At 40.1% G+C, this 13,640-nt stretch overlaps 1 protein-coding gene across 14 annotated transcripts in view; it reads left to right on the top strand.

Moving 5' to 3' along the window:
* gro (TLE family member transcriptional corepressor groucho) overlaps positions 1-13,640 on the top strand; it is a 58,300-nt gene that overhangs the window by 14,636 nt on the left and 30,024 nt on the right. For all 14 annotated transcript variants that reach the window (XM_046630495.2, XM_046630491.2, XM_046630492.2 and 11 more), the window contains exons 3-4: positions 11,472-11,581; positions 11,777-11,840. In XM_046630495.2, the coding sequence (XP_046486451.1) occupies positions 11,472-11,581; positions 11,777-11,840 (174 nt within the window). The remainder of the gene's footprint in view (positions 1-11,471; positions 11,582-11,776; positions 11,841-13,640) is intronic.

The raw sequence follows: 13,640 nt of genomic DNA, 5'->3' as shown, positions 1-13,640 counted from the left end.
CTCTCCTCTCCTCTCCTCTCTTGTTCCTTCCTCTCTTCATCCTCTTCATCCTCTTCATCCTCTTCATCCTCTTCTTCGTCTTCTTCGTCTTCATCTTCTCCTTCTCCGACTCTGCATTATAACCTTTCTCTTGCCTTCTTTCTCCTCTTTGCGCTTACTCATCGACCGTGCGTAGAGACGTGGCACGGCGCACTTCTCGGAGTACGGAGGGTCGCTTATACACTCAGGAAGGACGACCGCGACGGCCGGCCGAGATGGCGAGGACAATTCCTTTTCGATCGAGAACCCCTGGATGCCAAGAAGCATTCCTCCGCGTGCCAAGCAGCCTCCGCTGCCTCCTTCTTCCCAACTGCCAACCCTCGGCCAGCACTACCTTCACCACCACCACCACCATCACCATCGTCTGACGTATTGTAGCTACCACACGAGGCACGAACGAACGAACGAACGAACGAAAGGACGGACGGACCGACGGACGGAGACTACGACCACCGGGATCTCCACCTACATAAATAATCTTAGGCTTCCTCCTCCTCCTTCTATCTCCATTTCTTTTTTCTTCCTTTTATCTCTGTTTTATTTTTATTTTTTTATTTATTTCTTTTTCTTTTTTTTTTTTATCATTATTTTCTATTTCAAGAGTGTGTTCTCTGTATACACGCGTTACACGTATACAGGCTAATGTATGTGTACACAACGTCTCTCAAGCTCATGCTGTGGGAGGTCACGGGTTCAACGTTGAACAATAAACTGGGAATGAAAGGAAACGCTTTGGTTTTTTTTTTTTTTTTTTTTTATCGCCGCTGGTTCCTGCTATTTTTGTTTACCAATTTTTTTTTTTTTTTTTTTGCGAAAGATAATTTTTTTCAAGTCTCACACCTCGCTGCCCAGTGAGTACCGCGCAAGCACGTATAACGCGCGTTATACATACATCACTCATGTTCGTACGGTTCGTTTTACTTTTCTTTCTTTTTTGTCGGATCCGTTATGTAAGCATATCCAAAGTGTCAAGCAATTCTGCTTCGTGGTTTTTTATTTTCCAGTCTTTTCCTTCCGGCTACGACGAATTGACATGTAAGAAAATCAATAACACCGCGGGAACATCGTATAATCGTCAACGGATGAAATATACACATACATGTACAGCACAATTTAACTGTGTTTCGGCTGCATGTTTTTAAACGCGTTATCAGCTGACATCGGCTTGGGGACTGGTCGTAATTACTTGTTCCGGTAAAAATTCGTCTTCCATGATCTTTCAATTTTTTTTCTTTCCTCAACGACGAAAGAAAATGTTTTTTACACCGTACGAACGGAGAAATGCTAGGGGGGAATAAGAAAGAAAAAAAAAAGAAAAAAACAAACTTATGCGTAAAACGAACATTCTACAAAAAAAAAGATCGTTCAAGTACTACCTATATTACATTTAAGTGTCGGACTTTTATAGGCAAGTTTTACTCGACACCCTGCACGGTATCTATACACACACACACACACACACAGTCAGACACGTGTCTATACATATCGCGACACACCACTTTACACGCGCTTGCATACATGCATCGAAGCAGGTACGTGCATACCTGCTATTTATTACAGTCTTTGCGATATTGCCAAGGAAAGCTTTTCCCTTCTTCTCGATCTTTCCCGCATGCGGAGATGACGCCCCTACGGTGTGGTTAACCACACCGCCTCGTCTCGTCCACCATACCGATCGTTAAATAGCGATGCTCACTCGATGCTTTTACGAATACCTGCATATAATATGTATATTACATATATCACATGTACATCCTCACATCGTTTGCGGCACTTGCCGCGTTTATTGTCTTCAATTTTTACGCTTCGTTTTTAATTTTTGCAACCAATCGATGACCCATTTCGTGCACGATATCGATGAATAATCGTTATCGATTGTGGGATATGAATTTATTAATCCGCGGAGTGTTTCTTATTATTTACGACCGCCTTATTTTTCACCCGGAAAACTGGACGCATATACGAGGGTATTGTATGTAACAATGTGTTATTTGCGTGGCGTGAATTATTGGCATAAGCTGTGATATAATATATGTAGATCACACATGCCGTTGAGTGACAATAAACCCTTCTTACGCCCGTGGCGACCGGCGTGTTCGACGTTTGTTCGTTGGACGAGGATTTGCTTGATCAATGATCATCGGCTCGTTACGGTACCCACCTATATGTATAGGTAATGCCGAAACTATACACCAGGGATAATGACGGCATTACTTACACTCACAATCAGTCGACGGGTGCCGCATCGACACCCAGTTCGATACCGCCGCTCTGTCTATTCCATAATATTATACCTGCGTGAAAGCTCAGCTCAACATCCTCCTAACAGATTTCACGTATTATGTCACGTACGAACGCTGCGAAGCGCTGCACGCGCGGAGAGTTTGTATAATGCTGCACTCTCACTCGGGATTTCGACGCCTGTTTATGCGTACACCCTGTATGCACATGCATGCATATATACGTGCATACACACACGTCACACGCGTTCGTATTATATACAAGCGAGTAACGCGTGTGTTGTGTGTGGACATTGTCAAGGCGGTGGATATAATTCGATTGTTAATTCGATAATCAATGCTGGATTGCAGTTTGTATAATTCTCTACCGATTGATGGGTGGGATATGATGGTTGCAGCCATGTTATTAATACGCTCGATACGCTGTATTTTCAAAGGTCCGCATACACGGGGCATTCCGTGACGTCTCGATCAAGATTTTACGTCGATGTAGCAAATTGGTTTCATCATTTTTTTTTGTATGAAAGTGTAAATAACGATAAACGCGACGGCGTTTCTGAAGTATGATTTCAAAACTTGAAACAAAAACGCCACTTTCTAAAATCTGATAAAATTCAGAAAAATCATGTAAAATTTAACGAAATTTCTGATGGATATTTTTTGGCCCATATTATAATGAGCTTTTACGTTAATTCTTACGTCAAAAATGGAATCCAATAATAACAATAATTTATTTTTTTGTTGTTCTTATTTATCTTTTGGAGTTATGAAATCTCCATATTTCGATGGGTGTTGAAAATTGTTTTTTTTATCTATTTGTAAGATTTTTCTGAACTTTTACAGATTTTAGAAATTGGCGTTTTTGTTTCAAGTTTTCAAATCATACTTCAGAAACGCCGTCGCGTTTTTCGTCATTTACTTTCATACAAAAAAATCAATCTTAGACATCGACGCAAAATCTTGATCGGAATGTCACGGAATGCCTCGTACACATATACCAAAGGTACACACATGTCCACCTACACATCATGGGTTGTATTGTTACACCTACAGTTCATTCGATCGCGTGAAACAATCAGTTAAATATCGTTGGAAAAAAAAAACACACAGAAACAACAAATTACACACGTATCATTATTGTATGTGTATATATATATATCATTTTGTTACACCTTTGTATGAATTTATGGAATAATCGCATGCTATATGTTTTTTCCTTTCTTCTTTTTTCCCGATATACCTTTTCTTCTATTCTCACGCGGAATTATTCGAAACGGCCGGTATATAAGGCAGCGAGTAATATATTGCCCACCATTACAGGTTATCTCGGGCCTTTCGTTATAGTCACGCTCATAACTCTTATTATATTCTCACTGTCCCGTGTGCGTTGGTGTTGGTGCACGATGCGTCGGCCTGTATAGGTACACGACCGTTTTATTTCTAGAGACCTGGTACACATAACAAATATTGGTGTTCCACATACACATATTTACTAATGGTTGTGCCCGTATATACATATATATATATATGCATATACATGGGTACACCTATATTACATACCGACGGTGTCGAGCGATAAAATCTATCACAGACGGGAACAAGCCGCGTTCTACCGTTGTTTTGTTTTCGATTTGTTTTTAGTCTTTGAAAAAAGTTTTAAAAAAAAACTAAAATGAAAAAAAAAACAGAGAAGAAGAAATAATCCACAACGCAAGCGCCTCTCTTCAAGCGTGACGTCATTAAAGAAAAAAAAACTTTTTTTTTTTATCATTCCTCTTCTCTTTTACTTATGCGACAATTCGTATAACATGTCGTGAAAGTATTATACATTGTTATATATTTGTAGTACATTGTTATGTATTCAGCAGAGCAGAACAGAGCCGAGAAGTATCGGTACTATCTTGAATTGCGATTCGCTTCGAAAGGCAGTTTTGCTGATAAAATTTAACCGCAATTGCGTGAAACAACTTACTTGGTGTTACCGCGATGCGGGAACGGGAAGAACTTCGTTATACCAGATAGTTTTTTTTTTTGTCTGCTACAGTACGATTTTTATTGTACGTATTAAACGTCAATGATATAATACTTTACTATTTGGAGAAAAATTATATGCTATAATATTTTACGTTAGTTTCGCGATCATTGTGAAAGATGTTGAAAAAGTCTCTTCAGTTCCAAAAGTAATCGCATCGTCGAGAAGATCGGTCGATTGGTTTTAGGTTATTATTATATGAGGAGCCGCCGCCACCGCCACCGTCTCCTCCTCCTCCTCCTCCTCCTCCTCCTCCTCCTCCTCCTCCTCCTCCTCCTCCTCCTCCTCCTCCTCCTCCTCCTCCTCCTCCTCCTCCTCCTCCTCCTCCTCCTCCTCCTCCTCCTCCTCCTCCTCCTCCTCCTCCTCCTCCTCCTCCTCCTCCTCCTCCTCCTCCTCCTCCTCCTCCTCCTCCTCCTCCTCCTCCTCCTCCTCCTCCTCCTCCTCCTCCTCCTCCTCCTCCTCCTCCTCCTCCTCCTCCTCCTCCTCCTCCTCCTCCTCCTCCTCCTCCTCCTCATCATCATCGTCTACCGCCAATATGGAGCTTCGATAAAGGAGGAGAGAAAAAAGGAAAGAGAAGGCGAACAAATCGGAAATCTATCACGTAGGTGTACGTACGTATGTATTTATGTACAACCAAGCGTGAAAAAATCGAGGGGGGTCGATCGCGTGCGCGTCGAGTGTGGTTGAATTACTGCATATTTAAATGGTAAAATAAAACGTAATACTTTGGAGGAATGTTTGCCCGAGGGATAGTCGTATAAATTAATAAGGCTGAAGTTGGTCAGAGCGTGTTGTTTAAACGTCTGCTACGAATTTGAAGTAAATAAAATCGTCATTTTGCATATTTATGATTATCTGAAATTTCAACTGCGTGTCGCATGATAGAATAATCTTAAAAATCCAATATTATTCAAAATCATTACAAAGACGCCGGATATTGCAGATTGGTTATTTACTTGTTTATTTTATTTTTTTTACTCCCACCCCAACGTTTGCCGTTACATGTACACCGAAATTGTACAGAATTTTAATTGTTACTCGTGAAAATTAAATATACCTGTGCAACGAGACTCTAAAACTCTACATGATTGATGATTACGCCTCGGATGCGATTTCAGTAAGAAGGAGAGAGTGAGAGAGAGAGAGCAAGAGTGGGACGGAGAATGAATTTGCGGCAATTGATGGCTTGCCGCCGGTCTGAAGGGGGGGGGGGTGACACGCCGGGTTATGGGTCGTAGGTCTATAATCCGTATCACAGTGACAGTGTAACGGTTGAACCGTGGAACACCCCCGCGCCCTCCACCCTCCGAGGAGGAGCCGATATATTTTAGTTGAAAACATTCGAGTTCCGCAGGCAATCGATATGAGAGTAGAAACGCCGCCGATGCCCCGGGCCGAATAGTTATATATAGGTAGGTATATACATACACACACATATATGTATATATATTCGTAACTATGCGCGCGGGTGACTTACACCTACGTCATATATGGGCATATGCATAAGTCATCGTGTGTACATTCTTGCGGCGTTACGCGATTCCTCCTCCTCCTCCTCCCCCGTCCGCCGCCGCCGCCGAAACCCCCGCCGTTTACCGTGTCTGTGGTACAGGTAAACGGCTATATACCATACGCCATGGATACGTACATAGATACATGTATAGGTAGGTGTGTGATATATTTCATAGCGGGGATCGAGCCAATGACGTTTATTATAATATACCCGGGAAATAAATGAATCGAGATTTGATAGGTACGTGTGTAGGGGTATGTCATGTATAGGTATAACCCATAACGCCATCGTGTTTATACGCGTATACCGAGAGTGGTACGCATGTGTGTATATGGAGTTAAATTTGGAACCGAATGATTTAAGTTTCCGCTCAAGTATTTATAAGCCTCTTTTGCGTCACGGATTCATCTATCCGTCCGTTCCCCGCCTGACCCCCTTTTCTCAGTTTTTCTTTCATACCCACCCTTACAACCTCGGTATAAAATAATTACAACGGTCATCATCGCCGCTGATTCTCTGCTATGCATAACGGACGTATTTGTATGTTAACGTAAACGCAGAGGCGAAGCACGAGAGATTCGGACTTCACATCGTTACATCCTACAAGTGTACCACGCATGCTCGCGTCGTACCCTTTCGTACATCTACACACGTGCAACGAACCACCCACGTTACACTTCTGTCATCGTGCAACCTGCGAAGCTGCAGGGATGCACGCTCCGACACGCGTACCACGTAGTGTAGCACGTATGGCACACGTATTGTACAGGCGTTTGTGCGGCCGCGTGTACGCAATACACGCACACGCGTGTAACCCGTAAGTACGCGTATATGCCGGGCGACGTATCGAGCGAATCCGATTACATTATACGACTACCTCCGGCTTTGACGTATACCTCGTGTACGTACGTTTTCCTCTACAATGTGTGTATGTGTCGTGTAATATGTCTCATGTACACCCTCCGCGAGAACCATCGTGACACATGTCCGGCCCTGTAGTAGTAGTAGTAGGGTGCGTCTGTATTCATTAGATGGTTATATACGCTGCTGTGTTATGTAGGTATACAGGGTATACCTACATACTTGGAGGAGAAGGAGGAAATGAGTTCACCGTGTGATGTAAGAGATATGTGCATAGATATATGTTTACTGTATGTGCGAAAAACACACATTATTATAAATGCGTTTATACAGATTTTTATACATTTGTTCTTGCTGCTTGGTATTTGATTTGAATTTTTTTAATTTCTACCAAACATTTCGCAAGGATCATAAAAGTTTGGCGTGTAAAATTATGTTTGAAGTGTTGTTGCGTTCTTGTTTCGAGTACCTATGTAGTACAGTTTGGGTTGGAGGATTCTGTAAAACTTATTTTTCACATCTCTCTTTTATACACGTATGAAAAATTCTTGACGGAACTCTTTGCGTTCAACGGAGATTTCGCACAATTTTTTTTTTTTTTTTGGATAGATTTTTTAACTATTGATATTCTCATTTGTTTATTTCTTTACTTATTTTTGCCTGTTACATGTCTCGTTACAGTTTGGAATGACGAGGTATTTACTGTTATCAAGTGTACTGAAATCAAGTGTAATTGTAGATTTTTTGCTCCGGCTTAACGATCCGGACTGAGTGTGAATAGTAATAAGAATAATTGGAACGTGTAACGTATCAATGCGTTAAGATTTGATTGCAAAAGACCCCGTTTTTGTGTACAACAGATAGATTTCGATAAAATTTCTCGAATTGAGAAATAGTAGAAACTTATGTTCTATGACGACTTATTTGTCAATAAACTCAACAGCTTGCAGATTTTTTTAGATGGAATTCGAAACGATGCTCGAGATTTTTCGAGTGGCAGCTTGGCCAACATCGCACCGACAGGCATATCTCTCTGTTCTTTCACTTGAACGTGATGAAAATACGACATATACATATATGTATACATGTATACATGTATGTATACCTACTCGATCGTTCAAGCCGTTGTAGAGGCCTGATGGATCGACGAAAACTCAACAAACGCACACGCAACGTCGTTCGTGGTAGTTTGTTACATTAAAATTTGACGAAACTGCCGGATAATGGTGAATTGTTGATGAAACGGCCGGCGCAACGTAATGTAAAACGCCACGATAAAGGGTGTACATGTTTTATTGATCAAATACCGACAGCGACAACCTGTTCGATGACTTTGACGTCGCTTTTGATGATTGCAACAAGTGAACGACTCTACACACCAGCAGCCAGCCCGCTGCCTCTCCATTTTCTGTCTCATCAACCCCGCACAGAGCAGCCGCCGCTTTGAACCGAATTCAACAAGTGGCCAAATCATTCTCTTCGCTTTCGAAATGAAAAATCTGCGAACCAAAAGCAGCCAAAATTTCAATATAAATTTTAAATTGGACGAAAATCATATGCGGTAATCGTCACTGCGGCAGACGTTTGTCTCCCTCGTTTCCGAATACTTGCAATAGTTTCGTACATCGTGTCAGGTTGTGCCGAACGTTAAACCTAACATTACACGTGGACCACCGCTGTCGGTATCTGGTGTTATCTGTCCAACGATCGGCGAGCCTGGAAAGGAGGTGACGGATTTTTATTATGGATATTCGATTGAGATATGGCGGCGGCGGGGAGGAGGGTGGACGTAAATTAGATTGTATATCTCTGTCTCGAGAGGTTGAGCCGTATAACGTAATTAACCTCCTCCAAACATGGAGGAGAATTCACCGCGATTGTATTTATAAGCTTTGATACTTTTCATTGTTAATTTTGAACATGCGGTCGGTGGGAAAATCGATTGGTTTAAAAATCGTTGGGTGTAAACTGTTTTATCGTGTTTAAACTTTTGATCTGGAATTCGTTAGAATTTTTCATTCCAATTAAGATAATATTAAAAGAGATTCATGATAGTAAAAGTTTTGGTAAAACAGTTTAATCGTTGATAGGTAGCTATCTGCGTGATATCCGGTGATAATAATTGGTATGAGAAACGTGACGATGATGGGTTTCCGGTGAATTTCACTGTATCATGAACGACGATAAGCAGATTGAATCTGGCTGGTTTTGTACGCAGGCAGAGCAGGTCTTTCTAACTAACACTGACGTTTTAATTGTTATCTTAAAACGATCCGTGGGGTGATAATTTGTTGATATACCGTCTGCGAGGCTGCGCGAGGCGAGGTGAGGCGAGGGTGAACCGGGGTCTTATTGATGTGGAGGACGACGGAGAGAGAGAGAGAGAAAAAGAGAGGAAGTCGAAGGGCGACGGTGGCGGAGGTAAAAGGGGAAGAGGAAACGACGGTGTATGGAGTAGGGAAGTTTTGTGGAGCGAGTCTCATTAAGGACGCCTTCAACCCCAACTCTTCTTATATACGGTAGAGATGATGCCGTATGCCGACTACACTCGCCTCTTCACCTTCTCCTTTTCCTCCTTCTCCTCCTGGCTTCCGCTAGTCTTTTGTAGAAGGGACTTTTCTGTATGCACCGGCGTTCCCTTATACTCGTCTCACTCTCGTTTTTCAATCCTTTTTTTTCCCTTCTTTCTCTTTTTTATTTCTTTCTTTCTTTTTTCAACTTTTTTCAACTTTTTTTTAATACCTTTTTGACCAGCGCTTTTTTTTCATTTTCTGTTGCATTCTGCGTTGGTTTGTCATCCTTAACTTTAACCCCTACGTGTGCTGCAGATCAGCGCTTCTCAACCTTGGAATGAAAATCGAGCCTCAAATTTTAAAGATTATACATACATGTACAGCATATAAAAAATTGATATTTAAATTAGATAATGATGCTTTTATTGCTTGTCAGATTGTTTAGCATAATGTAATTAAACCCTGCGTCTTCACTGCGCACACTTTAGTTCTAAGCGGATATTGCAAAGCTCTTATTGTAGCTAAATTTGAGAATTTTTTTAACAATGAATCAGAGAAAGGTTTTAATCGATAAACTATTGGAGTACGATATACATATATTTTTCTGTATTCAAGAACTTTTTTACGGAGAATTTCATGTAAAATGTGGACTGTCCACAGTGGATACCGTGTATCAAAAAGTAACAGCGGGGACGGAGGTTCAAAAAGTTCATTTCCAAAATCTGCTACGTTGCCAATACAATTCGTGGATGGCCAATGAAGAACATCGAAGTTTCGTTACCGCTAATTATGATAATTGACTGTTGAGTGTTGTCACGATTGCTTAATTGATCACGTGTCAATGAAACTAATCGCAGTTACGTACCTACACGTTTCTCCCTTTTACGTGACGTGATTACTGATCTGCGTGTTGGATTCGAAACTTCTTCGGTCTTTGTTACCAAGTGGTAAAAACTTACTGCAGCGAAGAAATCCCAGATAATTTTTTAGCCGCCGAGCCTTTTTTGCGGATTAATCATGTTTCTTTTCTACTCGGTAGCCGATGATTGAAACCTTGAGCGATAGAAACTTTTCACTCCTGTTGTAAGTTACAGAGCGGCTAACCGCATCGTACAGTCAACAGGATTTCACGACTAACGAGGTGTGCGGAGAGTCTTTATCACAATGGGTTAACCATGTTACCGCAAATTGTACCTTTCTTATCGTGTTGCAATAACGAAGCAATTATCTTCGAGTTGAAACTACCGCTTGTAACAGCGTGGATATGTGCAATACAATATTACAGTAATCGGATGAAAAGTGTCCGAAAGTATAAATTAAATACGATGATACAACCTACTACTTACCAAGTTTTGTGAATAAATTCCTTTTATTTGCCTGGCTGGAATTTTAGTCCGTCAAAACTTTAACCTACGTGCAATTATTACAGGCGGATTTACGCGAAATCCTTAAGAAACTTTTCTCTACCCAAGTCACAGCTTTAGTGAGTTTGTTAATAATTTTAGTGGCGTGCTAGTTTGAAAACAAATTAAATATACACGGAGTAAGGGTGATAATTTTTTATCCAACCATTTTTATTTATATTATTATTATTATTGTTATTTATTATATTATGATTATTACTCGCATTTACACTTATTCAGTGACCTGTCGTTAGTTTATACGAGTCGCAGAGTGAAACGACGACATACCGCACGATTATTTTATAAATAAAGACGCGATATTATATAATAACGTGTCATAAAAATTATAGACAACCGAATGACTATTTATTGTAATATTATGCACGGAACGTTACTCGCTAATAACGCATTATTGGATTTTCGTCGCCGCTCTTCGGATCGAGCAGCTCTGTACAGAATACATTATTCAGAACTTTACTTGGCAAATGAAAAGAAAAAAGAGAAAGAAAGAAAATAGTGTCGACTATTTTTCAATTCTGTAATCTCCGATAATAAAATAGCAGGTAGCCCGTGTTGTTTTTTTTATTATTATTTTTTTTTTCTTCGTTTCATTTCTGGTTCGTCAGCTCGAGCGAAATTGTCGAATCGCGTACCTTTTGTTTCACGTTGTATGCGAAAAGAAAATGGTTAAAAAAAGAAGATAATAATTCATTAATAACGAAATGTCAAAAGCAGAACATAGTTTTTTCGTTGGGGGATAAAGAATCGGATCTTTTTTTTTTTTTCTTTTTCTTTTTTATTTTTATTATCAACTCTCGCGAAACGGTCGTAAAATGAATGTGATTTTTAAATTCATTTTCTTTTTTCCAGGGTGGCGGTGGAAGTGCAGCGGGGGCTGCCGGTGGGCTGAAATTTACAGTCGCCGACACCTGCGAGAGAATCAAAGAAGAATTCAGTTTTATTCAGCAGCAGTATCATTCGTGAGTTGATTTTCGTGTATTTTCTGTTCAAATGTATTTACCTATGACCTCTTGTTTTCTCGATACTTTTACTTACCTATCCTAATACTCTTTTCTATTCACACCATACCCGCATAAACGGTGATTATCTCTTCTGCGCGTACGTATTCCTTTTGCGCGGCGATTTTCATTTTTCTACAATTCTTCATTTTTCAGGCTGAAGTTGGAGTGCGAAAAGCTAGCTAATGAGAAGACTGAAATGCAGAGGCATTACGTAGTGGTAAGTTGTTTAATTGTTACTAATTATTTAAGCGCTTTCTCGCCGGCGAGGACTTTTTCACTTCATACGTACACACGCGCACACACCGTTTTGCCCGGTTTACGATGTCTTTTCTTTCATATTATATGTCTGCTATTAGTATTATATATAATATATACGTAATAATTATCATTTTAAAAACGAACTAATTTCTTTGCGTATAAGAGCGATGGGTTCCTTAAATGCGTCATCGACGTTTATAATCTCGATTCGGTGTAAACTCGTTGAAAATTTTTTCCACGCCACCGATGCCGAGTAGTTATAGTTTCACAAAAACAAAGAAAAGGGTCGTAAAATTATAAATCGTATTCAAAGTTTAGTTGAGTAAAAACAGTACCTATAGTTTTCTTGCGTGGTTCGAACACGTACAATGGACGCTATAGCAATGGGGGGATATACCGCAAGCTGCGGTGAGAGTCAGCTGACGTTTGAGGTCTGCACAGATTTTCGTCACGCCTAATTTTCGCAAGTGTATATTTTGAAAAACTGGTGGTTGTGCTGTTCTGTTTTTCGTCCGAGATGGTTGTTGGTACGTATTCTTTGAAACGATGTTCAATAAAAGTTAATATACTTGCGAACGAGCGTATACTTTGTCATTCGGTCGTGCATTACGGGTACCTAATACCGGACACCCGTTTTTTTTTCTCTTATTTTTGTTATTCGTACAAAACTTGCGCTTAATTGTCTCAGTGATGTTTTACCGTGGCTAAACAATCGTATTGCAAAACCGAAGAAACCGAAGTTTCAGAGTTTTTGGGCGGTTCTTCAATTTAAACACGCGAAGCAGCACAAAGAAAACCTACATATATCCCATGAATATGAAGTTGGTAACGTTATTGTAATGATTCGCGTTACGCCAAAAAAAAAAATAAAAAAAATGGTTGTTTCGCAATTTCAGGAATGTCTGACGATGTGGTGAATTTTAATATGCCAAAATATATTGATATTTTGAAAGCTCGACTACCTCAGTTACTATAAAATTGCTAAACAATGGTTTTTTCCCTCACGTTTCGTTACGTTAACGTTACTAACTTCAGTCTGGTAATCCTTGAAGAGAACGATGAGGATTGGATTCAGTGCTGCAATTGCAAGGAATGGGTGCATGAGGCGTGCGCAGATATTCCTGAGTTCTCTCACCAATACATTTGTGACCATTGCAAGGTTTATTAATTTTTTAATCATTTCTCTCTGTTCGTTACTATCAGTGTCCAGTACCTATTAGGTGCCGTTTTTCTAACTCGCTAGTTGTCAGTACCAAATGCAATAATATTTTTTCCTTAGTTTAACGTTAACCATTAAAAATACTAGAGATACTACGGAAGATTATCATAAAAATAAAACAAATCATACTTTCACGTAGGTTACGATTTTATTAACGAATAACCTTATGTTTCCGGCACTGTGGTGACTTCCCCCTATGCACATATACAAGGGAGTAACTTCGTGCATACTTACGAATTATATCATATTATACAAAGAAAAGTTAGTCCGACGTCAAATTTTGAGACCGTCGATGGAGTAATAAATGTTTTTTTTACACAATTAGCGAGCACTTAAAATTTTCTTGGGTGAAATGTCATTCCTGTCGGATTGGCTCGATCTTCAATAAAAAAGAGTGACATTTCACTCAACAAAATTTAGAGAGTACGTACATATATACCAGCCTACATATATTTTGACTGGACCAGCGAAAAAGAAGGATGGAAGGAACGAGGGAACGGACGGACGGATGTACGGAAATTGAATACTCGAAATGAAATA

This window comes from Neodiprion pinetum, chromosome 6 (genome assembly GCF_021155775.2).
Source record: "Neodiprion pinetum isolate iyNeoPine1 chromosome 6, iyNeoPine1.2, whole genome shotgun sequence".
Taxonomy (NCBI): Eukaryota; Metazoa; Arthropoda; class Insecta; order Hymenoptera; family Diprionidae; genus Neodiprion; species Neodiprion pinetum.
The sequence above is the reverse complement of the archived record's forward strand: the minus strand, read 5'-3'. Positions and strand labels throughout refer to the sequence as shown.